General features: G+C 42.6%; 1 protein-coding gene across 2 annotated transcripts in view; it reads left to right on the top strand.

Moving 5' to 3' along the window:
• Positions 1 to 26,681, top strand: part of DYM (dymeclin) — a 260,543-nt gene that overhangs the window by 49,790 nt on the left and 184,072 nt on the right. The window contains exons 3-6 of one of the 2 annotated variants that reach the window (XM_054986512.1): positions 4,944 to 4,996; positions 7,407 to 7,500; positions 11,015 to 11,148; positions 26,515 to 26,587. In XM_054986512.1, the coding sequence (XP_054842487.1) occupies positions 4,944 to 4,996; positions 7,407 to 7,500; positions 11,015 to 11,148; positions 26,515 to 26,587 (354 nt within the window). The remainder of the gene's footprint in view (positions 1 to 4,943; positions 4,997 to 7,406; positions 7,501 to 11,014; positions 11,149 to 26,514; positions 26,588 to 26,681) is intronic. The other variant, XM_054986514.1, reaches the window with a different exon arrangement.

Raw genomic sequence — 26,681 nt, 5'->3', positions numbered from 1 at the left:
ATCTGGTTCTACCACTTCCAGAGGCTTTTGTCAGTACCCAAGAGAGGGGGGGGGTTGCTGAGAAAGCAATGACCTTGGCATGGTTGGTTTTATATTTTTTCATAGATGTATCCCCAGCCCTTGGAGCTGCAACAGATTATTCCCAAATATGATACAGGGCATTCATATTCTGGTGCTCTCGCGGCACAGTCTCTGTTGCCAGAATTGCAATCTTAAAGAAAGCTCATTGGCATCGTCTGCATGCGGGTCTTTCGCTCTTGAATTGTTTCTGATCATCTTTACATTCTAGCAGCTTCTTTCTGCTCTAGCATTCCTGCAGCATTAACTAGATTTAGAATATCTTTCTGTTTGCTCCTTTGAGCCTTTCCTCCCGGCTATGTCCCTAGTGCCCTGATTGGGATGCTTCAGACTAGCCTATGTTTGTCAGATCTCAGAAGCAGGGCCAGCCCTGGTTAGTACTTGGATGGGAGACCACCAAGGAAGTCCAGGGTTGCTACACGGTGGCAGGTAATGGCAAATCACCTCTGTTTGGCTCTTGCCTTGAAAATCCTACAGGGTTGCTATAAGTTGGCTGCAATTTGACGGCACTTTCCATCACCCCCATGACCCTGCCTCTCTTTCCAGTGCAGTCTATAGTGGAGTTGACTGGCATTCTACTGTTCAGCAATTGCACTGAGCAAATGTGGAATTTGGCATCCTGAGAACCTTGGCTTTCATTTTGAAAAGCAAATTTATCTATATATATAAATCTATATCGAGTAGTTGTAAAAGACATGGATGCACACTAGGGGAGCTATAATTGAGACTGACCCATCTTGTTTACAGTATTCTTCTTTAAAAATGATTCCAAAATGACACATTGGACTTGTATAAGGTTTATATTTCCTAGAGCCAAGCGTGTTTGGAATCAAACTATTATCTACTGGCATGTTTCCTTGTGTAAAATGTTGTGATTATAGCCTGGGAACCTGTAGGCAGGACTTGTCTTAATGTCTCTAGCTTTTGGGCAGCACTTAGATCTTGACAAGCTTTATAAATAATTGTAATAATAAATGCAAACGGGCTTTAGTAGATACGAGCCATGCTTTCATTTGCGCGCAGTGGCATTTATGAATTCAGATGCCTTCCAGATGGTCTTGGTCCTAGAGGGTAAGAGAGACATCTGCTTTCCAAAGTTAATTATTGATGAAATTCTAGGCATAAACATGGGAGTGATCTACTCATTCTTTCAATCGGGGCCACTAATATATCATATATTGGAACAATTTAGGTGGGTAGCCGTATTGGTCTGCAGTAGAACAGCAGGATTAGAGTCCAGTGGCACCTTAGAGACCAACAAAGTTTTCAGAGTGTAAGCTTTCTAGAGTCAGAGCTCCCTTCTTCAGACTCATATAGAATGTAGCATATCGGAACAGGCAAAACATTTCAAGTGACGTTTTCTTATCAGTGGCTGATTCCACACACGTTGGATAATCCACTTCCAATCCTCTTTATAGATTATTTGGAACGGAGTTTTTTGTATGCGGAACGAAAAATCTACCTCAAACGACTGATAAAGTGCATTGAAAGTGCATTATCCAATGCGTGCGGAATCCGCCAGTATCTTGTTGCAAGATGTCCTGGACTCATATGTGTCACTTCAGCTGTGGCCGCACTAACTGACGTGGATCTTTCCTCCCTCCACCCTCCCTCCCCCTCCCACTGCAGCCCACTGACTTCTACAAAAAGCTAAGCAGGTTGATAGGGGATCCCAAGGAATATAATGGGCGGGAGGGCTGCAGCAGGAAGGGGAAGTTGGAGGAAGTAGCCAATTAAATCTGGATCCAATCCATTGTATTTGCTTACTTAAAAATGCTTCTGAGTAAGCTGGATGTGAGCATGTTTAGATGCAACATCCTTGGTCCCAGCTTTGCTAACTTGTTACCTGTATTAGTCTCCTTTCCGTCTGCCCTCTAGAATGTGCCATTTGCTATGGGTGATTAACGTCACTGTGGGATGCTCCTGTCCCCCATTGTTCCTGTTTCTGTAAGGAGAATCTCTTGCCCTTTTGTTTCTTGTTGAGAAAAACAACACGGAAAACTCTGATACTCTTTAAAATTAGAACAGCGCCTTGTTTCCAGGGGGTTCCTCAAGATGCATATAAAGCTCACGAAACATTTGGGTGTGATTGTTAATTGACAGATGTTAGCAATAATAAGGATGATGTGAAAAAAGTTATGCCCCCTTGGAAGCAGAAGGTGAAGGATGGTTGCCTATTTAATTGATTTCGTACGCTGCGTGCCATGAAGCCTGGGGTTCCTCAGTTACTTAATAGCTACTCTAATGAGTATATTTGTTAACACAACATTCTGCCCCCCCCCCAAATAGCTTGCCCACCCTTACCAACTATTCCTGCAAGGAGCAGCCGCAGGAAATATGGGTTGCGTTCTCTAGGTCTCATTTCAAGAAAGATATTGGTGAAAGTCCAGCGGGTCTGTGTAGGGCTCCCACTCGAGTGTATGTGTGCGTGCACAATGTGATATTCCCCAGAATCCTCTGTAATTTGCTGGGGTTCCATGGCAGACAATTCGTAGAGGAAGCAGAAAGCATTTCCTGGTGGCAGGAAAACTTGAAAACTGTTTTATTCTGTTAAAATACTATTAAGATCCATCCCCGCTGCCACAGAGACCTTTGCCACTTTGTCTTCCTTCTCCAGACCTCTGTATGGGCACAGTTGGCAACAATGTAGGCAACTCTCAGCAACAATGTAGGATGCAGTATGGTGTGTGTGTAGGGGGGGGAGGGTGTTGCAGTGTGAAAGGGGAATTGGCAGACCCCTCTCTTGCACAAATTCCTTATCTGTGAAAAAGAAGAAGAAACTTCCGTCTCTAGCCTCTGGACCACATCTCGCAGTTTCCTTCAGGAGTAGCTTCTGGAGAAAAAGCTGCAGAAAAAAGGGCAAAGCTTTCTTTCATGAGCTTTGCGCCATTGGTAGAAGTCTATATCCAACCGTATACAGCCACAGCTAGTTTCTCTTGCATCCCTTAGTGATTAAACCAATTTGTAAGTGATTTGAATAAAGTAGCTGGAATAGCCAGGTGCTCACTCTGTCATTTCTAGCAAACTAGGTTCAGCGTAAGCATCTATTTATACGCAGCTGCTTCGTGCATTGTAGGCATGCTGCTCTATGCTCTTGTGCTGCTGTAAGTGGATAAAAAGGCAAAACCCAAGTTGCTCGGCATACTTTGTAGCACTTTCCTATTTATGTTGAGTTTTAGCATCAAGAACCAAAGCGGCACTGAGTTGATTTTAAAAAAAAATAATAATTTTTTTATTTCAAAGCATAAATATACGTTACAGAAAACAGATAAAATTTTAGACGTTTAAACATTTACCAGTGTTTGATTATTTGACAAACTATAAGTATACATACTATAATGTGGTAATTAGGTAATTATTTGGTATTGCAAATAGGAGGGCAAGTTGAATGTTCTATTTTTAGTGAATTAACGTAGTTTTCAAGCTAAAGAGCTGAAAGAAAAGCTGGTTTCAATGGGAGTGTATCGCTGTTTGAAAGAAAATCGAGGAATGGGAACCATTTTTCAATAAAGTTAGTTGTTTTGGGGTAAATTTCTGCTGTCTGAAGTCTGTTATTTTCTCCATTATGAATTGATCCCATATTTTGGTGTACCAAGTAGTCAAATTTGGGGGATTTGGGGATTTCCATTTAGTTGCTATTGCTGTTTTCGCTGCCACAAAAAGCGTTTCAATTAATTCTTGCCTGATTGGAGGGAGAACATAAGATTGCTGTTGATTTAGAAAAAAGTTTTTCGGTTTCATTGGGATATCATGGCCAGTTATTTGTTTGGTATGATCTAAAACATTTTTCCAAAATTCTCTGATATATTTACATGTCCACCAGGTGTGTGCATAGGTACCAATTTCCCCTCATTTTTTCCAGCATGATAGGGATTTTGTGGACGGTATTCTTGTTAGTTTTTACGGGCTGAGATACTATCTGTTGATTATTTTACACATTTGTAGTTTTGTGGAGATTACTGGTGAGTAATCAGGTTTGATGACCATATTTTCCCCATTGCTCATTTGATAATGAGACTTCACAGTTCTCTTTCCATTTCAATTGAGTTTCTTTCTTTCTTTCTTTCTTTCTTTCTTTCTTTCTTTCTTTCTTTCTTTCTTTCTTTCTTTCTTTCTTTCTTTCTTTCTTTCTTTCTTTCTTTCTTTCTTTCTTTCTTTCTTTCTTTCTTTCTTTCTTTCTTTCTTTCTTTCTTTCTTTCTTTCTTTCTTTCTTTGCTATATATTTTGGAGCGTGTATAGTAAATTTTGGAGATAAGGCCTTTGTGAGTAAATTGCTTGGAGCTCAGTATTTGCTCGAGTTCTGATATTGGTTCATTCAATATGTCCATTAAGTTTATGTCTTTTATGAAGTTATATAGTTGGAGGTATGCATACCACGGTATTCTTTGTTGAGATAATTTTTCTAATTCCATTTTGTTAATGATTCCTTTTTTGTGGCTAAGTCTTTTAATTGGACTTTTGGGGGGCAATTCTGATTTTTCAGAGATTTTGGTAGATAGACAATAGGAAAGCTCTCTTGGGACTGTAGTGCTGACAAACATGAGGTTTTGGGTAGTAGTTCATTTCTGTTTGAATCCCATATTTTAAGTATGGCCAAGAGAAATTTATTATGAGTAATTTATTATGAGAAATTTATTATGTGTTGAGGTGTGTTATATTTTAATGAGATTTTTCAGTGTATGAGGTTCTCAGGTTTTTCCCTGAGCTCCTGGGCTGGCTAAAAACCTTTCAAGAAACAAGATCTACAAGCTTCATGATAACTGATGTTAGCGGCTTTCCTTTTTAAAAACATTGTCTTTATTTGATGACTACCTTCTGCAAACTCAGGGTATCGTTTATAATCCGTTTCTTTCTTTTGTCGTCAGCTCCGAGTTAAAGCTTTTGGAAGAAGCTGCCCTGTCAGTCTGCAAGTCTTTAGGTGAGATGCTATTTTGATGCCATGGCATTTATTTCAATGTTCTTCATATTGTCAACTTCCCTAGTAAATCACACTGCACTGTAAACCTTTGTATCTGCGGTACATTTAATATCTCCCATCTGTGCTCTGCGCATGGGATTTTTAAAGTCACTCTTCACTTCCAAGCCTAGATGTAGACATATTGTACCCGCATGTGGTGTTTGAACATAAAGTTTTCACAGGTTTTTTGCTTTATTTTGCATGCTGTCACAGGAAGTGGCTTGGGCGCAGCTATATTAAGTTGTAATAGAACAGGTTGTTTTTTTCTACTTTTATTTTTTTATGAAAAGGATTTAAAAGCATTTATTCAAAGAGACTGTAAAAGATAAAGGCAGAAATGGAGTGCGAAAAGGGATCTGGAATCTCTGCACTCGTCGTGGCCCTTTCGTTTCTGAATCTGAATCCTATTTCAATTTGTCTGGAATTTTTAAAATTGGACATACAAATTTCTTTGGTGATCTGACAAAGGCACACAGAATCTGAACATGAAGGCTCATTTTAAAGTATTTATTTTAAAACCTCTGCCTTGGCTGTGGCTCCAGAGAGCCATTGGATGGGCTTACAATACAATTTCAGTCTGGTGTCATGGCTCATAGTCGTTGACTGAGTAACCTATGGTACTTTCCTTTGTTATCATGTTTTTGTTTTAGCCATATGAGGACATAACTAGACAATAGAGGAGACGTGCTGGTGCTGAAAACGGCACCCCGGCGTCAAGTTCTCTCCTTTCCCTTCAGAACATGTTGTAAGATTTATTCCATGTTGTGCTGTCTTGAGACTCTGCATTTCCTTGTCTGCAGGCTTCTGGCGGGGGCAGGAAAATGCACATCACAACAACATAGAGAGCAAGTGTTACTGCGTGTTGCAGAATTGAGTGTCTGTGTGTGTGTGTGTGTGAAGTGGGGGTCTGCAGGGGAAGGGGGGAAATCAGTAAAATAGCCTTCCCTGTTCTTCTGTTGGCAAAGAACAGTTAGGATTCAGGCCAGGAAGCAACGGAAAGAGATTAACAGTGAACTGGCAGAAGCTAAATTAATGAAAAACAGATACAAACACAGATATCTATTCTACATTTCCCTTTTCAAAGATCACTAAATGTTTTTCAGCTCCTTGTGTGTTTTGCCTTAGCGCTTTCCATCTTTCAGTCTTATTATTTTGGAACTTTGACGTTCTTTGCAATACTTTAATACATTGTTTGATGGTTAAGGTCTTCAAGTGATAATTCTTTGCAAAAAGTCATGCTGTATTGTCTTATGAAAAGTAACCTTGTAAGCATGAGAAAAAGGAAGGAGAGAATTACATTTACAGAAAAGAAGACCCACTCTTAGAAAGTCTCTGTTGGAACTGATGAAGTACTTTTGATGGAAACTCCATTGTCCAAATTCAAGGCAAGGAAAAACTCATCGAGAGCAACCCTGAACATCAGGGTTGACTAAGTTGGCACGCATGCTAAGAGACTATCTACACAAGACCACTTACACAAGGACACTCAGGAGAAGGGTGACACAATGTTAGCCGGGAAGCGTAGTTTAAAAAGACAGAGCCAAAGGCTCTAGTGCCACAAAGATCGCACCTCAGGGTTTTTTTTTAATTTCCTCCTTGCCGCCCAGAAGGGAAGGTGAAATTGACAGAGACTTTTGGAAGCAAAGATGAAATAAACCCTCTGAGGAACAATCTTTGCCTGCTCTAGAGACGTTAAACTATGTTTCCTTGCATCTCCCTTCACTTGAGCGTCCTCATGTAAGAGGTCTCATGTAGAGAGACTCTAAGTGGGAGGACTATGTGGACTTGAAGAGTGAACTTTTCAGCCCAGGATCACTGCACAGCACCCCACTGGAGCTATATCTTTAGTGATGGGTTGCTGTTTAATCAGCCTCTATTAGACTATGTAGCAGTGTACATTGGAACTGCCGATCGACTATGGTTCAAGCTTGGATAAGGCACCAGATGAGCCTGTAGAGTGGAGTCAGGAAGAGCATTGTTTCCTTGTACCCATGTTGGAAGATGCAGCAATACCACTGAAATCGGAGCTCAGAGCTCATTACTTGTGAAACAGGCTGCGTTGCCAATTTTGAAGTGAGATCCTGGAATTGCGTAGGTCCTCCAAGAAGAGGTTTGGCTCTAATTAGTACTTCGATGGGGGACTACCAAGGAAGTCCAGGGTTGCAATGCAGAGGCAGGCAACGGCAAAGCACTTCTGAATATCTCTTGCCTTGAAAACCCTACGGAGTTGCCATAAGTGGCTTGCGACTTGATGGCAGTTTCCACCATCACAGCTGAGTTTATTCCCATATTGGGTTGTGGCCTTGATGTTTCAGACATATAATAGTCCTTATGTAATATGAAATGTCGTGTAAATTCTTTTCAATTCTAGTGGAGAACAATCCTCGGACAGGCAATCTTGCTGCGCTGATTAAAGTCTTCCTTTCTAGAACCAAAGAGTTAAAAATTTCAGCAGAATGTGAAAAGTAAGTGTGACCTCTGTGTGTATGTTAATTGTTTATCGATTGCCAATTAAGGACCAGAAAATTTAGCAAAACTGTCTGAGTGCTGGTAGAACAACAGGGAGGACATGCTACTTGTGAGCTGGTTTTAAGCACATGTGATAAATCTGGGAATCTGATTTTAGGCTGTGTGCTTTGAAACCTCTCAAGCCATAAGCCTGTCTCAGCCAGACTAGAGTTACTCAGATGTAAAACACAGTGGATTGGTAGGCTGTGCAGCATTATGGGGTCTCCTAAGGAATGGATTTCGGAGAACGGAAAAAGGGTTTTTTGACAAATAGGGATCAACGCAAACTAGTAGATGTACTAAGTAGGTATCATTCTGATTCAGAAAGACTATAGGGAATAGTTTTGGCATCACCTGTTGACAGTATTGAGGAATACTCAACTTGTGCTGGAAATAGTTTGGGACCTCTTCGTTCCTCCTATAGCCTTAAGGGCATCTGTCTCTAGGTTATTGTGAGTTTTGCACTAAGCTCTCCTGGAGTGCCTTCATTTGGGACTGGAAGCTCTGCGTTCTGTTGAGCTTCTTGTCACGGGCCATGCCAGGAAGTCTGTTTTTGCTTCAAGTGGCATTAGTAACTGAACAGCAATAGTTAGTAAGTAACAGTGGCTTTGCATTTTGCAACTGGCCCAGGATTTTCCGTTTTGTGCCTAGTGGCCCCTGGCTAGCGCTGTCTGCTGTCAGGTCCCAAGTAAGTAGAATCATAGAATCACAGAGTTGGAAGGGGCCATACAGACCATCTAGTCCAACCCCCTGCCCAGTGCAGGATCAGCCTAAAGCATCCCTGACAAGTATTCATCCAGCCTCTTCTTGAAAACTGCCAGTGGAGGGGGAGCTCACCACCTCCCTAGGCAGCTGATTCCACTTTTGAACTACTCTGACCATGAAAAAGTTTTTCCTAATATCCAGCCGGTACCTTTGTGCATGTAATTTAAGCCCATTGCTTCAGGTCCTACCCTCTGCTGCCAACTGGAACAGCTCCTTGCCCTCCTCCAAATGACAGCCTTTCAAATATTTAAAGAGAGCAATCATGTCCCCCCTCAACCTCCTCTTCTCCAAACTAAACATTCCCAAGGCCCTCAGCCTTTCCTCGTAGGGCTCAGTCTTCAGAAAGCTCAACAAGGCTATTGCCATGTGGATTATAGGAAGCTGGCTGTAAGTGGACCAGTCATTATTGCTTGATGTCCACCTGAGCCTTACACAAACATCTTTGCGCGAATATTGCTTACATGAAGTTTCCTTAAACTGAGCCAGTCCATTAGTCTACCCAGGTTAATAATGTCTAACACGACTGGCATTGATTCACTAGGATCTCGGGTGGAGGTCTTTTGCGTCACCTACCACCAGATCCTTTTCAACTGGATTAGCCGGGGATTGAACTTGGGACCTTCTGCATGCTCAGCAGGTGCTCTGATACTGAACCACAGCCCCTCCCATGATATCCATGTAATGTTCAGTAATAAAAGCTGAGGTTGTGCCCACACAGGTATTTTCAGGGTTGGGTTTCTAGTCAGCAAGGTGTCCTGTTCTCTAAGCGTTTGTAATTAGATATTTTGTTTTAAGTAAAACACCTTGAGCATTTCAAAAGGGGACGAGGTACAATGCTGAAAAGCAGCAATGTCTTAATTTTTACTGTTGGTTCTCAGTTACACAACAAATATTTGCTCATGTAACTTTTGTACTAATCCCTGGCGTGTCTGTTACACAGGGCAGTACTATCCCATTATTTCTGAGGGTGGGAAGGGGAGACAATAAAAATGAAGTTCCAGTGCTTCTTTCTTACATTTATTGTCTGTGACTCAAAATTCCTTGGAGCATAAAGATAACGATTTAGCAATTATTTAGCAATTATTTTATGCTTCTAACATTGAGCTACCAGCTGCCTAAGTTGCAAAATAAACATTTGTTTTTCAGTGTATTTGATTATTTTTAGGAGGATTTACAAACCAACTTGACAAAGACTTGCAGTTAAACAGTTTGTTTTTAGTTGAGTGCATAATCCCAAGAATATACTACCAAAGGGAAGAAAATGTGAAATCTCACATTTCTTTTTTCCCCAACAGAGAAGGGTTTTTATGTTTTGCTTTGCTTTAAAAAAATCCCATTCTGGCCGTAGGTTACTAGTAATTGTTTGCTTTCTGTCTTGACTCAGTCTTCGGAAGATCTTGGAGGAAGGGGGGGGGGAAGGACAAGGCACAGGTGTTCCTATTGGTGATGCTTAAGAATCTACTTGAAACAGGAAGGACTGTCTAGGGAAATTCTTGAACTCATGTCTTTATCAGTAACATGATGATTCTTATCTAATTCTGAATGGGGCCATAGAATGTGGATCAAAAAAACCCAAAATACAATGAGGCCAGGGACAGACAGTATATTGTTGTATAAGCCTAGGGGAAACCCCAGGTAGGTATGCAGGAAAGAAAAGAAGAAATGTGAAAGAAATACATTGCAGGTGAGAAAACCTCCAAAATCTTAGTGTCTTCTTCTTTCAAAAAAGTGTGCCACTGAGATCTCACAAGACTGCTTTTGAGATCTCAGTGGCCATTGGGAGGGTTGCTAGGCAATCCCTAGCCAACCTTGCTGAAGATTCCAAGTCTCTATTAGTGCTAGCACAGGGAAGGGGAAGAAAGAGAGAGTCTTAAATAAGGTAAAAGATAAGAGGAAGGGAATGTCAAGCTGGAGGGCAGAGGAGGAGAAAAGGTAATGCTGAAGGTAGAAGAGGGGAATGGCGGCAAGCGCTGCTGGGGAAGGCAAAGGGGAAAAGCGAGAGAGAGAGGGGCAGTGAGAAGATTAGATTCCCCCCCTTCATGAATCCTTGTGGGTCCCCCCCTTGTACTCTATTTCTCATATAAAGTCTAAAGCCTTTTGACAAATTAACATTCCCTTTTCATTATGTGCCTTGTTAGAACACTTTTCGTGCCTTTCTGTCAGTATTGGTACCCATGATGGCTTACAAACTAAAAACAAAGGACCCAGACAAACAAATTAGACCCATTCTCGCCACCCTACCCCGAGAAAAAGTGGTTGTAAGGAGTCAAAGCTGCTCCTTTTCCTCTTTGCGGTGCTGATCTCTTTAGAGCTGCCGTGATCGCCCCTCTCCCATTAGTGATCTCTTTAGCACTGCTGTGGTCGCCCCTCTCCCATTAGTAGGTGCTGAGCAACTTCAGGAAGTGGCAAGCAGTCACAGCGGAGGGAGGGGCGGCTTTTCTCCCAGACCGTATTTCTTGAAGCACCAGGTCCTCTTATTTCTTCAGTGCTCTTGGGGAGACAAAATCTCTCTGCCTGGTCCTCTGATGAATCTGCTGCTGTCATGGATATACTGTCTTATTATGCACCATTCTCAGGCCATCTTGCCCTCTTACAGGTGGTGGCTTGCGAGAACACTGTTCTGTTTGCTGCAAGCTCACCTGAGTGCAGTTCTTGCTGCACGTTCCAGTGGGGTATGTGTCATTGACTCCTCTGTTTCCCTTCCAGCCACCTCTTCATCTGGCAAGCTCACAACGCCTTGTTTATTATCTGCTGCCTGCTCAAAGTGTTGATCTGCCAGATGCCGGAAGAGGAACTGCAGCTACATTTTACCTATGAGGAAAAAACATCAGGATCTTACGGTAAACACGTCACAACCCTAAATGAACACATAATCCCACACATATGTTGAAGCTTCTTTATTATTGTAAAACGCAATCTACTTTTAAGTATCCCGGCTTTTGTATTTCACAGAGCATGGATCATATCATTTTATTTATTTATGTCATTTATAGTCCGCCTTTCTCACTGAGACTCAAGGCGGATTACAAGGTATGAGATTAGTACAATCAGTGTCAAGTACATTTCCATACAGTGTCAAGGACATTTCCATAAACAATGCCATAGGATAAATAGATACAAGTTTACAAAGACATAGCGTTAGCAAGAATCCAATACAGAGTAGAAGAAATGCTGAAACAGAACATAATCAGTTCTAGGACTGACATTAGACAACATGAAGCACAGGTAGTACATAGGAGTACATGTTTAAAACAACAGATAATACATAAGGCAACATAGTGGTGGAGTCTATGGTCCCTAACTCATTAGCGAAGCATCTGAGACTCCCTCCCTACAATACCACCCTCCTATCTGTGTAAAAAGCCTTTTTGAATAATTTGGTTTTGCATTACTTGCAGAAAGCCAGGAGAGTGGGGGCTCTTCTGATCTCCTCAGGTGGGCCATTCCACAGGTTGGGGGCCACCACAGAGAAAGCTCATGTATGGGCTGCTGCTGATTTCACCCATGGGCAGCCTGGCACCTGCAGGAGACCCTGTTCAGATGAGCAAAGCTGCTGTGGAGGGACGTAGGGAGGGAGGCAGTCCCATAGGTATGCCGGGCCAAGGCCATGAAGAGCTTTGTTTGTAAAAACCAAGGTATTGGTTGGGCTTGGTAACTGATAGGTAGCCAATGGAGTGACTGTAGGATGGGAGTGATGTTCAAGCTCCTGCTCACTCCTGATAACAGTCGAGCTGCAGAATTTTGCACCAATTGGAGTCTCCTAGTTCACTTAGATGGGAGACCTATAGTACATTACAGTAGTCAAGCCTTGATGTTACCATATCATGGATCCAGGTGGCCAGGCTGGCCCTGTACTGGCTAGACAGGAAGAGGCCAGTCGAAGAATATTTTGAGCCCTTGTAAACTTTAATATTCCATTTGAGTGCAGCTAGATTGCTGATATTTGTGTGCACACAAATGCATGCATGTATGCACACACTCACTCATGCATGTATGTATGTGCATGTGATATTTGTTGTGACGCTACTTCTAACCCCAAATATGTGTTCTGTCTGGCAGAACGTAGGAAAATTGCCTGCCATGTTTTGGTTGGTTTCTGAACAAATACTGGCTGGGAAGTGGGATTGTCAGGAGTGCCAAACCTGTCATCAGCATTGACACATGGGACCAAGTCTCTCTAGGTTTTCCCTCCTTGGTTTGTCCTGACCTTTAATTTGCCAACCCTCTGTACCGCTCTTTCCCTCTGTGTGATACGCACAACATTTTCTGGAGGACTTTCCCTGCCCTTCTGCGTGTGGATAAATCATTTGGCCAAGGGAGCCCTTGCCTAACAAGCAGAATTCTCTTTTGGAAAGCTTTCATCGTTTTGCCAAGGCCTTCGTTCCCAAAGGCCTCCGCACTCATGCAGTGTTGTGCGTAGGCAGGCTTGCTATCTGTCTCTGCATGGCTGCGTTCATTCACTGCTCATTCCTAGGTCACTTATACTCAGGCCACAGCAGACGTGACTGCTTTAGTGTGAAGAAAGAGCCGTTTGGTTGCTAGGCAATCTTTTAAAAAATTTTCACCCAGGAAGTCGTCGCATCTATCTCTGCTAGCGAGTCAGAGAGGTAAAGCATTGTAATCGTGCAAACAGGAGTGGGTAGAAGAATGGAATGATCTGAGGGTACTAATACCTGCGCGTTTGGATTGGTTTCCTGTGGTTTCCCTTAGGGCAGTTTATAGAGGGAAGGGGCATCCCCCCCCCATCCCAGTTAACAGTTTCCCCAAACACATTCTTCTCCTCCTCTCATCTTTTGAGGAACTTCTTTCAAGGAAAAATGTAGAGAGGCATTTACATAGAGAAACACCTTCCGTTCCTCACGGGCCAGATCGTATTGTGAGCCAGGTGCGCCACAAAGAGCCCTATAGAAAAAATGGCTGCAGGTGCCTCCTGGGGCAGAGCATAGTGGCTTGCACCTTGTGTCATACGGCTGCTGTGAAAAATGAGAGTTAATAGTCACTCCTGACTGGAGTGTCCAGTGATCTCTAAGGACGCATGAAAACAACCTCGCTCTTGATGATTGGTGGACGGTGGTGTTGGCCCACTTGCGCATGAGGCATGAGATGCAGCGTGTGTGTCGGGGGCACATTTGTGTGGGATGAAGGGGAAGGAGTGATGACTTGGGGTCTTGGGTGTGGTCTCAGCCGTAGCTGCTGCCTACATTGCAGCATGGCATAGCACTGCCCATGTTATGTGCAACGGTGTTCTTGGGCTGGAATAGGGGCAGATTTCTAGGTGAAGAAATGCATGTTGGGGTTTAAAAGCTGTATACGTCTACAGTATGCCTGCCTTGCCTTTAAAAGCATTTCACTCGTTCTGAAAGAGAAAATATTTCATAGGAGGTTTTTTCAGTACTCCCCAAAATTTCTGAGGGAAAGTACTCAGAAGAAAATGGGGTGGGTGAGATCTCCCCTCTGCAAATTTTCTGGGTTTGTGCTGTGGTTCTTGCTTGCGCTGTTGTGATCCTTGTACACTGCCCCCTCTCCACTCCCTTTTGCAAAAGATGAGCCAAGAAACTTTTGAGGTCTAGTAATGTGAAGGAATTAATATGTGTTTGGCTCTCTGCAGCGCTTTTTTCTTGGCTTCAGTAGCATCTGGCATCCATTTTCTTTCATGTTTTATGCATTTGATTTTGATAACCATGCCAAAGAGAAATGCAAAAAAAAATGTGCTCTGTTGCATCAGATGTGCTGTGGCACATCAGTCTATGTAGGGCTGCCTTGTGGCTCCAGCTGATGTTTCGGAGAGGACATGGGCTTGAATTCCATTCCCAATTATCAAATTTCATAGTGATTTAATGAAGGCAAAGCAAAGCTTCGTATTGATCATGTGACTGCCATTCACACAAAGCGAGCCAAGAATGGGTTATTGCATTCACATTTCTTCTTCACCTTTAGAGCAAATGGTTGCCAAGGCAGCTGGCAAACGATTAACATGAAACAAAAAAATGTGGCTCCGGGTTCACTTTGGTGGCAGAGTGACCAAAGTAGGTGCTGGACGGATGTAAAGTGAAAAGCATAGCGGTTAGAGTGTCAGACTGGGATCTGGGATACTCCGGTTTGAATTCCCACACCGCCGTGGAAGCTTGCTGTGTGACTGTGGGCCAGTCACACATTCCCAGCCTAACCTACTTCATAGAGATCTGTGAGCATAAAACAAAACAGAAGAGAACGATGCTTTGGGTCCGCCTTGGGGAGAAAGGTGGAATATAAATGAAGTAAATAAATAAAGCTGCTTTCCAGCTCTGTGATGATCCTGCTGCTCTCCTTACAGAGCCTGCTGCAAACCTGGGGAAATAGTGCCCCCCCCCCGCTACCATTGTGCTCTGTGGAGCTGTATTTAATGCACCAGTCTCTATACCATCATATATCAGTTTCTGTACCATGCATCTGACAAAGAGAACTTGATTCTCGAAAGCTTATGCTACAATAAAATTGGTTAGTCTTAAAGGTGCTACTGGACTCTTTTTGATTTTGCTACCACAGACTAACACGGCTAACTCCTCTGCATCCAGTCTCTAAGTAGTAGGACTTCTCCTCTCCAAGTTGCACCAGTTGTACATCTGATATGTGAGCTCCTGCCTCGTTCCTAAGATGACAGCCACAGACATCAGACCCTTGAATGCCATAGCGCCTGAGGTTCCCGGCTTGGTGTACATTTATATACCAAATATAAAAATCACCTCATTCAGAGACAGGGTGGAGTATGAACGATTCAGGGGTGTGAAGAAGGCCCACAAGAGATAGGATCTGCATTCTTCTGAGAAATCACAGAACTTTTACATGTTCTGAAATACCTGCACACAGAATGCTAATACTCTTCGAAATTTATGGCATGAATGTAGACTTTTGAAGTCAGTATCGTTGGCGTAGCGTTTCTTGGTTTTGTGGGATTTATTTTGAGCCACACTGCTGAATTTACAGAATTAAAAATCTCTTTGATAATGAGCCTTTTCCTAGTTGGAGGAATGTCTAAGGAAAGCAACGTTAGAAGAAGAAGGCTGGTTTGCTATAGGTAGCACTAGAAGTCATAATGAAGGTCCAAACTTGCAAATTGGGACAGAGAAATTCAATCTGCCATATGCTGTAGCTTTTGGGGAAAGCATGAGGGCTAGAATCCTTCCATTGTCCTTTATCCTTTATTCCTTTATCATTTATGAGATCCAGTTTGGTGTAGTTGTTAAGAGCGGCAGGACTCTAATCTGGAGAGCCAGGTTTAATTCCCCACTCTTCCACTTGAAGCCAGCTGGGTGACCTTGAGCCAGTCACAGCTCTTTCAGAGCTCTCTCAGCCCCACTCACTTCACAGGGTGATTGTCATGGGGATACTAAATCACACTTTGTAAACAAGTGTGAGTGGGCATTAAGTTGTCCTGAAGGGCAGTATATAAATCAAATGTTGTTGTTATTAAGAAAGGAAGATTAAGTTTTCAGGATTTTGTGGCAGGTGTTTGGCGTCATTAATCCGATCCTGCTTATATCTGTTTGTGTTGCATGCTGCAGTCAGTTTATTTAATTCAATTGTAGTAAGAGTATTTATTTAACAAAATTTGTATCCCACCTTTCTGCCCTCACAAGGGCCACCAAGGTGGCTAACAAATTAAAACACGCATACTAATATCACATTAGAAAACCAAGATCACATTAGAAAACCAGGTCAAACAAAACACAACATTAAAACAGTTAATACTAGTGCTATAACAACATACAAAGACATAAAACAATTATTAAAGCATTTAAAAGAATTAAAAATCAGGCATGAAGGAAGGTAACTGAGGGTACACCAAACTAAACAATATAGTCTTCATCTGCTGGTGGAAGGTGGTAACGGAAGGGGGCAGATGAATTTTCCTGGGGAGAGAGTTCCTCAGTTTTTGTGCCACAATAAGAAGGCCGTCTCCCAGGTTGCCGCCCATCTAATCTCCAAAAGTGGGGGCACCCAAAGCAGGGCCCCTGAACATCACCGTAGTGGTCAGGTAGATTCATAAGGGATTAGGCGGTCCTTCAGATATGTTGGACCCAAGCCATATAGGACTTCAAAGGTCAGTGCCATCATCTTGAATTGTGCTCAGAAACAAACTGGAAGCCAGCGTAGAGGAGTCAAGACAGGAATTATATGGTCCCTGTGACCCATTCCAGTCAATATGTTGGCTGCAGCATTCTGCACCAGTTGAAGCTTCCGAACACTTTTCAAGCCTCATGTAAACTACATTGCAGTGATCTCATTTGGATGTAACCAGGACATGCACAACAGTGGTCAGATCTTTTCTGCCCAGGAAAGGCCACAGCTGGCTAACCAGACAAAGCTGATAAAAGGCAGTCCTGGCTCCAGTTGCCACCAGCAATGGGCCTAGTTTCAAGATCCCCCTCAAACTATGGACTGTTCCTTCAAGGGGAGTGCAGATCCATCTCGACTGCGTGACGCCTTAAATCCTGGGTCATATCTTCTGCTCACCAGTAGAACTTTCATCTCGTCACGATAAAGCTTCAGTTTATTAGCTTGCATCCACTCCAAAACATCCCACCAGGAACAGATTCTGGATTTCCGCAGCCTCCCTGGGAACACCTGGAAGTGTGAGATAGAGCTGAGTGTCGTCTGCATATTGGTGACAGCCCAGCCCATATCTCCTGACAGACCTCACCCAGTGGTTTCATGTGGGGGATAAAATGGAACTTTGTGGGATCCCCACATGCCCAAGGCCAAGGGGCCAAGCATCAGTCCCCCTGCACCAACCTTCTGAAATCTACCCCCCAGGTAGGACTGGAACCACTGCAAAACAGTGCCTTCCTGCTTTTTAAAGTTGCTCTTGAAGCTTTTCTGTTTCTTCGCGGCGGGGATGGGGGGGTTCAAACCACAAATGATACAAAGCCAGTAGAAAACAGGCAAAAGTTCAAGGTATTCTAAGGGCTGATAGTAACAAAAAGGCATTCAATGTATCTGTCTCAAGAAATGTGGGATGCTTAGAAGACAACGGGCCTTTTAATAAGAAGGGAATGTATCTCAGACTTCCAGGAGGATAGCCTATCTTTCCAGAAAAATATAGGGTAACAACTTTTTCAGAAAGGGGATGGAAAAGGGAATGAGGAATTGAGATTGAAATAGCAGCATAACCCCCACGTTTCTTTTAATTCTTTGGTGGTGTCCTAGGAGCATGAAGTACTTAGGTCTACCTTAGGCGACTGCTATATGATTCAGCTACAGGATGAGGTCTAGACTGATGGAGAAATACTGATAGGATTACATGGTTACCAGCAAGAATAGCAACGAAGTTCAGGTTCCTTCAATCCCTGCAGGTAAACGTTTTGGTATGAACTGCAGGGGATTTTTATCTTTTGAAATGTAGGTAACTGGCTTTATTGAAAGCCAAGAGGTATGCAACAGTAAAAAAACAAACAACTCGGGACAATAAAATCATCAAGCCCAAGGCATAATGGCAACACCGACCGTTTCTGCCTAGGAGAAAGCCACAGCAGCAGGGACCATAAGCTAATAAAGAAAAGGTCATTCTGGAAAGAGAAATTTTGCGTCCCCTGAAAAACAAACAAACAAACAAACAAACAAACAAACAAACAAACAAACAAACAAACAAACAAACAAACAAACAAACAAGACAAATCAAAAAGCTTATCTGGCAGTTTCTGGAATCCAGTTTCTGGAATCCAGAAACTTCAACAGAAAATGTTCTTGACATGGTATGTTTTGTTTTGGCTTGGAAGGAGATAGAGCCACCAAAAGACCTTAATTGTCACGTGGCTTCAAAATGAGTCCTGCGTACAGAGCATTATTGTACAGAAAGCTATTGAAGCGTGGGGATACCAACATCCAGCCTGCCTAGAGGGGAAGGGGAGAGACTTTGTGTGCCTTTGCATAAGATTGCATAAGATGCTTTGGGTCTGGACTGGTGGGAGGTCCTGAGGGTTTCTGGTACAAGGTTTCTCCATGAGGCCTCTCAGAAAAAAGAAGTGGAACACTACCTTGTTTCCACTTCTCCAGTAAAATCCATTGTTGGGGGAGAGAGGCTGGCCTTGACATTAACCTGACCCAGTGATGCGGTAATGAATTACGGCCCCCACAGAAGTACTGGCACCTATATCCCCCCCCCCTGTGCTCTACCAGGTATATGACTGTTTGCATACATAGTCCATGTATACTCTGTTTTGAGGATTTATTACCCTCAGTATAAGGGTTCAGGGGGAGATTAATATTTTTCCGTATACCTGAGGTTCCCCCCAAATATGCATTAATCTCCCCTTTCATTGTGGCTAACCCCATTGTGCTGTTTTTTTGCTCAGGGTCAGCCACTTTACTAGTAGGTGGAGTCATGAGACCTGCCCCGTTTCCCTTTGATGCTCAGCTACTGTCAATATTATGTGCTTCCTGGAGCATATTGAGACTTCATCAGTCCACTTTTGGGTTTTTATTCTCTTCCTTTGGGTGATTTACTAAGTCTTATTTTTCTCGTGCCTGGGGAGTCCCCTGAGTAGATAGAGACCTCTGCGTTGTCTAGAGGAGGCCTCATTTGGCTGCTTTCATGATTATAACCAAGGCTGACCGTGTGATTATTAGGAGGAGGGATGCTAGAGGGAAGCTTTTGAACTTTCTTCTGTCTTCGTTTTTGCAACAATATGTGTTAGGGTTGCCATCTCCATGTTGGGAAATTCCTGGAGATCCGGGTGGGTGAAACCTGGAGAAACCTGGAGAAAGTGTGGTTTGGGGAGGGAAAGGACCTTGGCATGGCATAATTCTATAGAGTCCGCCCCCAAAAGTAGCCATTTTCTCCAGGTGAACTGACCTCTGTGGCCTGGAGACCAATTGTAATACCAGGAGATCTCCAGCCGCTACCTGGAGGCTGGCAACCCTAATATGTGTACATATATGCTGTGTTTATTTAGACAAATAGCTTGCTGTGACCCAGAGACCTGTGACAGTGTTGTATGTTTAACCTGCAAAGATATTGTACCTGTCTTGAAAGCTCAATTGAAATTAGTTAAAAAGCCGTATGAGAGCACAATAAAGTCCATGTTTATTTGTGATTCTGTAGTTCTTTTCTTCTCACGGGGCCGTATTATTTATAAGACTGACTAGGCTGAAGCCTAGGGGCCCCGCAGGGACTAGTGGCCTGTCAATTTTTTTTTTGCTGAGGCGCACCCCCACAAAAATTACAATTAATTGATTCTCTTATATAACCTCTATTAATAAGATAATTGACTTTTTCCATATCAAAGTGAAACAAATTGTCTCTTATATTAAAACAATTATCCATAAATTATATATTTATTTTAATAAATAATAAAACATTTATTCACTCCAAAATATTAGTTTTGAACAATTATACCCCCAGAGTGTGCTTTCCTGAAGAGTTCTACTCATGCAATAAAAATATTTTTAAAATTGTGAATAGAATTCTTCAGGAGACCCTCAAAATGTATATACGGCTTATGTACTGCGGTCTAGTACCTACCATACGAGGGTCAGGCTGTCAGCTGTAGTGGGGTGAAAGATTGAAGTGCTGGAGGGGGCCCGAAATACCTGAAAGCCTAGGGGCTTGGCCATGGTTTAATACGGCTTGATCTTCTCATAGTTCTTATCTATTCTGGTTGCTTCTTCCCTTAATATAGCCTCCACCCCCTCCTATCCCAGTAAGTGGCCATTCCTGCCCCCAATCAATTCTTCCTTGGTCTCCTTTCTCCCTGTAACTGTCATTGGATTTTTATTTTTTTTTGTTAATTGCATTGTACTGTATTTCATGTCCTTCAACTTAAGGGCATGTTGTTAAAGTGCCTCTACCCTGTATTTCTACATGGCCATAAAATAGCAGTTCAGATTCAAATCTCAAGTGGCTCATAAAAGTAATTGCTGCTGTCTCCAGTGTAAATGACTGATGGTGTCAAAATCCGTAACCCACTGGGGAGAGAGTTTCCCATCAACATTTATGCATGGACTTCCCTGTTCTTCCCACCTAGGTTAGGACATGTGCTGGGAACCTATGAGTGAAGTCCATTCACTAAAAGTCGGCTTCACCATCTCTGGGCTGCCTGTCGCTGATCTGGTCAAAGAAGTCAGATTTCTCATATCAAAAGATGCACAGTTAAATATTGAAATAGTTTAATATGTCCTGCCTGTGATATTAAGAATGAAGTCAACTAGCTGATCGTTCATTGTAAGGAGACAGCCAAGTGTGAGCTTTCATCATCGAGAAATATTAAGGGCCAAAATGAATATTATGGCAGCCATAGATGCCGGTAATGTTCTGAATGTACGGTCTCTTATTCACCACTTATATGCAAACTCTACACCTGAATGAGTTGACCAGCATGGCAAGTACATTTATATGTGTTGGATCATGAATGGAAAGGATATATAGGGAAGTGTTTTACCCATGGCTGCTGTCATGCCAATTCATTGGCACTGTAAGATGGCATACACATATTTATTCATGTCATTTATAGTCCGCCTTTCTCACTGAGACTCAAGGCGGATTACAAGGTATGAGATTAGTACAAGCCGTATCAAGGACATTTCCATACAGTATCAGGGACATTTCCATAAGCAATGCCATAGGGCAGGGGTGGCCAAACTTACTTAATGTAGGAGCCACACACAATAAACGTCAGATGTTTGAGAGCTGCAAGACATGATGCACTGAAGTGACTTCAGAGGAAGAGGCGGGTTTGGGGGAGTGTCAAGACATGTGGCATCATAGGAAGGGGTGGGGTTTCGGTGTAGTATGTTGTAAGTGACATAATCGGAAAGGGGGACGAGCCATCACCTGACCTTTGACAAAAGTGATATCACATCCTTGATAGGCTTCACCCCCAAAGGGGTGTCCCCAGGTATTTTCTGAATTGCACCTGGCAACCCCAACATTTTTATTGAAAATATGAAAGACATGGAAAGAAAAAGAAAAGGTAGGGAAAGACATGAAAAGAGAGAAGGAAAGAAGGGAAGGGAGGGAGGGAAATAAACGAAACTAAAATAAACTGTACAGCCACAGCGATACTCAGAGATCTCTGGGAGCCACACAATATGTCTAGAAGAGCCGCATGCGGCTCCTGAGCCGCAGTTTGGCCACCCCTGCCATAGGGTAAATAGATACAAGTTTTAAAAGACATAGCGTCAGCAAAAATCCAATACAAAGTAGAAGAATATACTGAAACAGAACATAATCGCTTCTAGGATTGACATTAGACAACATAAAGCACAGGTAGTACATAGGAGTACATATTTAAAGCAACAGATAATATGTAAGGCAACATAGCGGTGATGTCTACAGTCCCTAACTCATTAGCAAAGCATCTAAGACCCCATCCCTACAATACAGCCCTCCCATTTGAGTAAAAAGCCTTTTTGAATCATTCTGTTTTGCATTGTTTGTGGAAAGCCAGGAGAGTGGGGGCCCTCTGAGCTCCTCAGGCAGGTTGTTTCACAGGGTAGGGGCCACCACAGAGAAAGCCCGTGGATGGGCTGCTGTTGATTTCACCCACGTGCAGCCTGGCACCGGAAGGAGACCCTGTTCAGATGAGCGAAGCTGCCGTGGAGGGACATAGGGAGGGAGGGAGAATGCAGTGTTGAGCATTCTCTGCTTTTCCAAGTGGTGAGAAATACGGGGGAGGGGGGAATCGTTTGTTTCGTATAGAAGAGCGATATGGACTTAACGGCACTTTGTAACATTTGGTTTATTATTAAAAGCAATACACTCCTAAAGAAGGCAGTAAAATCACTGTTTCTGAATCAGATTCCTGTGTGTGTGGGCATGCGTGCGTGCCCACACACATGCTTCACCACTTCCAGTGCAGCTTAATTCACATCTCCCCTTCCTCTTAAATCTTGTTACAGCTGCTTCTTTGCCTTCCCTGCTAGCTCTGATTGGTGTCACATTTTGAAGGCAAAAGAGAGTGATTTTCATTAAGGAAAGCATCCCCGTCATTAAGAACGTGGCCATTCTCTTGGCAAGCCCCTGACTTTGCATTAGCCCACCAGACAAAACCATAGAGATAGGCCCGTTCATTCCAATCAGCGCAGCAAAACTTAGAGCAACATGTTGGCTGAAGAAGAGTGGCATTTAATTGCTCTGTTTTAACAGGCAACATGACATCTCCTAGAAGGTGTTTGTGTGTGGTCTCTTGGTTTGGAACAGGGAACCAGAAACCAGGAAATTGGAGTTCCTCTTTGGTGCGATCTCTGCTGCACTGTGATCTTCTGCCAGCTGATTGTTTCCTGCTTTGGTTTACCCCTCTATAAAATTGGGATAATTTCCTCATTTGGGATGTTGAGGAGCTGGGCTAATGCTTGTGAGGAACATGCCCTTTTATGCCAGGACATAATTCTCTAAATGCTTTCCACGATGCCCTGAAAAGTTGTCTCTAAATGTATGTAAACTCCAGGATGTCAGAGTGCCCTGAAGAGTCCCTAGATAAACATAATGAATTTTTTTTAAAAAAACCCTGTTGCCTTTGGATCTTACAGAGGAGTCAAATGAAAGCAATTAAATGGGATCTTAAACTTTAAGGCCCTTGCTTAATGACTTCTTTTCCTTGAGAACAAAACACTTCCCATTGCTTATTTTTTCAGCTGTGTTGTCCTGATAGTAGCTTTGTGAGGAAGAGCTAAGTGGAAAGAATTGCTAATTACGTTCTAGTTGCCGCTATGTTAATTTATATGACTTAACCTGATAATCTTTAAGCTTTCAGGAACAGGGTTAGTTTCAGGTGGGTAGCGATGTTGGTCTGCAGTAGACCAGCAGGATTTGAGTCCAGTGGCACCTTAGAGACCAACAAGATTTTCGGTGTATAACTTTCGAGAGTCAGAGCTCTCTTCTTTAGGAACTAGGACTCACCTTTCACCCTATTCTGCAACCTGGAACCTTATTTAAATTTTGTATTTTGTGTGCTCTTGTTTTCTTAATTGTTCCATGTGTGTGTTTTTTTTTACCTTCATTATTTCCTTCCATCTACTTCTCTTACAAAAATGTAAGTAAGAGCAGTGATAATAACACAAAGAAATTGGGGCCGGAGTACGGCTGTAACGACCTGTCTTCAATTGGGATTGGGACCCAGATGTGGGTCGCAGCCTACTAACTGAAGACTAGTGATTTAATTGATCTTTGTGCTTCCTATGATAACATCCTGAATTTGTAGGGAGATACAAACACCTTCACTTTCAACACACCACGTTTTATTTCAGTATTCTGATTGCCGTTTGCTGCTGTCCAGGTGGTTTCCCCTTTCTCAGAGTTTACCTGGGGAAGTAGGCTTTTGCTCCTACAAGCTGTAAAACACCAAGGGAAACCTTTCTTCTCTAGATCTGTGATTCTCCATCTGTTTGGTGAGTAACAGCATAGAAGCAGAACATACCATCGCTCATGAACATTTCTTCTGATACATAACAAAATGTTGAGGAGTTCATGACAAAGCTGTGATGTCCATATTGCCTCTCAGTTGTTGCTTTGGATCACCTGTATACATTAAATCGGAAGTATATTAAAACAGAGTTCTAAAATCCCAGACAAGACTAGTTTTTGTTAACGGTCCCATTGTACTACCTTGGGCATCGTCCTCATCTGCCTATTTGATAAGATAGGAATAACCGATCTCACAGAGTGGTTGTGAGGGAAAGCCCAGAAAGAAAGGCAGAACACTTTGTATGAATTACTACATCAACAATGTGCAGAAGTGAAAATGATATCTGTGCCTTTAGTGTCTTCCCTTTCACTCTTATCCTTTCATCAACCACCTCAAGTCTGAGGAGAAGAGGCAGTGTTTTAAATGAAGCTTGGTTGCTTCAGTTCTTTCCTGTCCTCCAGGGCTTTTTTTCAGCAGGAACATGGTGGAATGGAGTTCTGGCATCTCTTGAAAATGGTCACATGGCCGGTGGCCTCGCCCCCTGATCTCCAGACAGAGGGGAGTTTAGATTGCCCTCTGCGCTGAGCAGCATGGAGGGCAGTCTAAACTCCCCTCTGTCTGGAGATCAGGGGGCGGGGCCACTGGCCATGTGACCATTTTCACCGAGGACAATTTAAACTTTAAAAAAACGCCCCCCTTGTTCCAGCTGACCCCAAGTGATGTCATTGTGCGGTCCTGAGTTCCACCAGTGAGTACCACTACCTCTTTTCCCAGAAAAAAAAGCCCTGCTGCCCTCCTTTTTCTTTCATGTCCTGTTCTGCCTTTCCATCTCCCAATTCCTTCTGCCTCTTTTTAATAATAACAACTGCGCTTATATACCACTCTTCTAAACAGATTAGTGGTCTGCTCAGAGTGGTGAATATAGTCAGTGTATTGTTATCCTCATGATACAGCTTGGGTGCTAAACTTCCTTGTTGCTGGTAATACAAACTTCCATTTGTGGAAGAGTAGGAGATCGATTTTTGTTGATTTCTCTCTTTTCGTTGCCTCTCTCCACTTCAGACTCCTGTCATGTTCCTGGGAGTTCACTCACTTACTGGGGTACAGTGGAGGGGGGGCAGTAGATGACTGTAGTGGGAGGTTGGAAAGTGTTACTGTTGCAACTCCCTTTCTGTCATGTGGTTAGATTTGATGCCTTAAACTTTCTTCTTGTTTCGCCCTCTGGGTATGTAATGCTACCGCCAGGAATCTGGTTAATTTAATTTTTCCTTGAATCATTTGACCAAGCGTTATGGCTCCTTTGTGGGACTCTGTGGCGCTGAGGATAACACTGGGATATATAGAAATCACATATACATCTGGAGTGAACAAAAAAAACCCCAAATAAACCTTTATTGGTTCATGAAGTGTATCGGTTTCAGATTGTCGGATAATTTTTCTTCAGAAATTAAAACGGTATGCAATTCATCTGATGAAGAGAGCGTTGCTACAATAAAGTTGGTTAGTCTTAAAGGTGCTACTGGACTCTTTGCTATTTTACAGTCACTTCAGTCTCTCTTCACTCAGCTTTATGTTAGCTTATTCATCTCACTCTTCCATGATACTCCAGCAATATCTTTCTAGTCCTCAGTATGCCCTCTCTGAGTGTTTTATTTTTCCCTTAGAATCCCAGAGCCTTTCACAGCATTATTTTGGATTCAAATCAGAAGACACTGTTAGCTCCCGACTCACACAGCTAACTGCGTCTCTCTTCACACACACTTCTCAACTCCACCCATACTCTCAGTCATCAGTCACCTTACTCGCTCACCCCTCTCTTTAGCCCCCAATTATTCTTCCGTAACACACACAGCATTTAAAGAAACACAGACACTTAAATTTTATATCATGACAGTTACCATTCATGCAGTGCAGCTCTGCTTACACTGTATAGGATCTAAGTAAAAATACCCAGATTACATAGGATTCTAACTACCTTACAGACAAAATTCTGTAGGTGCCCCCCTGCAGATGGGCAAAATCAACAGCTATCCATACATGCACATTCTCTATAGTGGCCCCTGCCTTATGGAACAGGTTGCCTGAAGAAGTCAGGAAAGCTCCCACGCCCCTCGCTTTCTGCAAACTCTACAAAACCAAATTATTCAGGAAGACTTTCTTACACATGTAATAGGGCAAAGAGACGCTTTGCTAAAGGGACAGGGACTGTAGACTATACTAGTGTGCACTGTCTGTTGCTATCATTTATTAAGTCATTTCAGATCGCTTATGTTTCAACATAATTTCAGCTGTTCTTTCAAATTTCTGCAATCTCTACCTGTTGTATTGTTTATTGAATGTCCTAGCCGTTGATTATATTGACTCACACTATGAGTGATTCTGCACACGTTAGATAATGCACTTCCAGTCCTCTTTATAGATCATTTGGAACATATTTTTTTGTGTGTGGAACAAAAAATCCACCTCAAACGATTGATAAAATGTATTGAAAGTGCATTATCCAACCTGTGCGGAATCGGCCTATGTAATCTGCCTTGAGTCTCAGTGAGAAAGGTGGAGCTATCAGTAAAATAAATACAATAAATAAACAAAATATGTCCACAGGAGTAATGGGGAAAATGCAAAGGCTGAGAATTTTGAGAGAGGCAGTTCCCTGCCTCCCCAAATATCAGCACTTTGTTCTGAACATGTGTTGACTACACTTAACGTTGGGGTTGGCGTTTGGATCACTCCAGAAAACAGCAATATGAACCAAGACTGTGAAGGAGGGAAGCAAGGTTATGAATATTGAAACAGCTGGTAACAGAATTTTATCTTTTCTTTTAGGTTCAGAATGTGAAGACCTAATGGAAGAGTTACTGTGTTGCCTCATCCAGTTGATAGTCGAGATTCCTCTTCTGTAAGTTTTATGCTATAAAGCTGTCTATCTTCAACTGGACTGTTTCAGGCTTCTTGGAGATGTAGCCCTTGCCCTGAAATGGATTAACTTAACA

Source organism: Eublepharis macularius, chromosome 8, assembly GCF_028583425.1.
Source record: "Eublepharis macularius isolate TG4126 chromosome 8, MPM_Emac_v1.0, whole genome shotgun sequence".
Taxonomy (NCBI): domain Eukaryota; kingdom Metazoa; phylum Chordata; class Lepidosauria; order Squamata; family Eublepharidae; genus Eublepharis; species Eublepharis macularius.
Note: the sequence above shows the minus strand (reverse complement) of the source record. Positions and strands in the feature narration are given on the sequence as shown.